General features: G+C 40.8%; 1 protein-coding gene across 1 annotated transcript; it reads left to right on the top strand.

The window, feature by feature from the left end:
- The first annotated feature begins 928 nt into the window (after positions 1 to 928).
- LOC129481647 (olfactory receptor 4C3D-like) lies at positions 929 to 1,819 on the top strand. The gene has a single exon (XM_055276744.2). The coding sequence runs from the start codon at positions 929 to 931 to the stop codon at positions 1,817 to 1,819; it is 891 nt and encodes a 296-aa protein (XP_055132719.2).
- The last annotated feature ends 409 nt before the right edge of the window (positions 1,820 to 2,228 follow it).

The following is a 2,228-nucleotide window of genomic DNA, read 5'->3' as shown; positions in this document are numbered from 1 at the left end:
CACAGTCTTTCCTACAGGCAATTGATACTTCCATCCTCATCCTGTAATATATGCTAGAAACACTTAAACTGGAATGCATCTTCCTTTCAAAAGTTTATGTTCTCATAAGGTACAGAGCATGGATAAACAGAGTGGGAGGATAAGAGTACTTAAATTCCTAGGTTTATGGGCTGGGGAAACACATGCATCCTTACACATGGAGACATAGGAAGGGAAGATGTAGGGGCATTCACCAAGCATGTATTCATTGCCTGGTAGGTGCCAGGCACTGAAGATATTATGTCAACCACCGCATAGGTACAGTGAGGAAAGCAATATGAATAGCATATTTGTTATGGTGGGTGCTAGGGAGAGTGTGTCTCTGACAACTTATGTTTCCCTAATCTGCCTGCTTACAATCGATATTTCTTGACCATGTCTTTCTCCCAGTTAGAGCTGTGGGTTCAAATGTAAATTCTGTGGGAAGAGAGAATAATCCTTACCTGTGTACAGCACTTTATAGTTTACAAAATCAATCTCACAACTACAGTTTGTAAACTCACAGATGTAGAGGAAGGCTCAAAAGCATGGGACACTGGAATAACTTAGCAAAGTCAAATGGAGTTGGAACAAGAGGAAGAATCCAGATCTCATGTATATAGTCAAGTATGTTCTCAGCAAATTACACGGAAACCGTTGCCTTATAGATGTTTTACAGGTGATAATATTAGATGTATTTACATGAAGAGACTGAAAGCATCATGGAGGAAGTGAAAATGAATAATTTAAATAATTAGTGGGGTGAGGGAAGCCAAAGACATGCTCCACAGTTAACTACCCTATCTCTATACTGTGAAATTCAGACTGTAAACCTTTAATGATTAATAATAATCTTTCTTTATCTATCACTTGTAGGTAATTCAGACCCCTGGAAGGTATTACTCTCTGCATGGATCACCTCATGCCTCCCAACAATGTGACTGAATTCATTCTCTTGGGGCTCACACCGAATCCACACTTGCAGAAAATACTCTTTATTGTATTTTTATTTATTTTTCTATTTACTGTGCTGTCCAGTCTATTCATTGTCATCACCATCTCCTCTAGCCCCACACTTTCATCACCCATGTGCTTCTTTCTCACTTACTTATCCTTTATAGATGCCTCCTACACCTCTGTCACAACACCCAAAATGATCACCGACCTGCTCTACCAGAGAACCATTTCCTTGGCTGGCTGCCTGACTCAGCTCTTTGTGGAGCACTTGCTGGGAGGCTCAGAGATCATCCTCCTTATTGTCATGGCCTATGACCGCTACGTGGCCATCTGCAAGCCCCTGCACTACACAACCATTATGCAACAAGGGGTCTGCCACCTTCTGGTGGTGATAGCCTGGATTGGAGGCATCCTGCCTGCCACTGTGCAGATTCTTTTCATGACCGACTTGCCCTTCTGTGGTCCCAATGTCATTGACCACTTTATGTGTGATCTCTTCCCATTGTTGAAACTTGCCTGCAGAGACACCTACAGTCTTGGGATGGTGGTGGCAGCCAACAGTGGAGCCATGTGCTTGCTCATCTTTTCCCTGCTCCTCATCTCCTACATAGTCATTCTGAGCTCCCTGAAATCCCATAGCTCTGAAGGACAGCGCAAAGCCCTCTCCACCTGTGGCTCCCACTTTACTGTCGTTGTACTCTTTTTTGTGCCTTGCATATTCACCTACGTGCGTCCTGTGGTCATCTACTCTGTGGACAAGTTGGTGACTGTGTTGTTTGCAGTCCTCATTCCCACGTTAAATCCTATAATTTACACTATGAGAAACACAGAGGTAAAAAAATGACATGAGGAGTTTGTAGAGGAAAAGAGTAACAGTTTGTGCATAATGGCAAGAAAGTGATGATATATATAAACATGGAGGATCATTTCTGTGGTAAATTGTGCAAGAGAATTCACAAAAATTTTACAGATCATTGACAAAAACTAAACAAACAAGCAAACAATTTAAAAAGGAATGGTCCCAAGAAACTAACATTTATTGAGTACTTAATATTGGCTAGGTCTTTTTGCTAGGTATCTTGATAGCTTTTAACATATTTTACCAACATTTTATGTTCATGTGCATTGATTCTGGATATGCAATGGAAAGAACAACCGTAAATCCCTAGCTTGATAATTCTAGAGTATTTTTTTCTAGTCTCGCTGTTACTTTGCTAAATTCTTCATACATGTTACATACATGAAATTGACTT

This window comes from Symphalangus syndactylus, chromosome 5 (genome assembly GCF_028878055.3).
Source record: "Symphalangus syndactylus isolate Jambi chromosome 5, NHGRI_mSymSyn1-v2.1_pri, whole genome shotgun sequence".
NCBI lineage: Eukaryota > Metazoa > Chordata > Mammalia > Primates > Hylobatidae > Symphalangus > Symphalangus syndactylus.
This window is presented reverse-complemented; position numbering and strand designations above follow the sequence as displayed.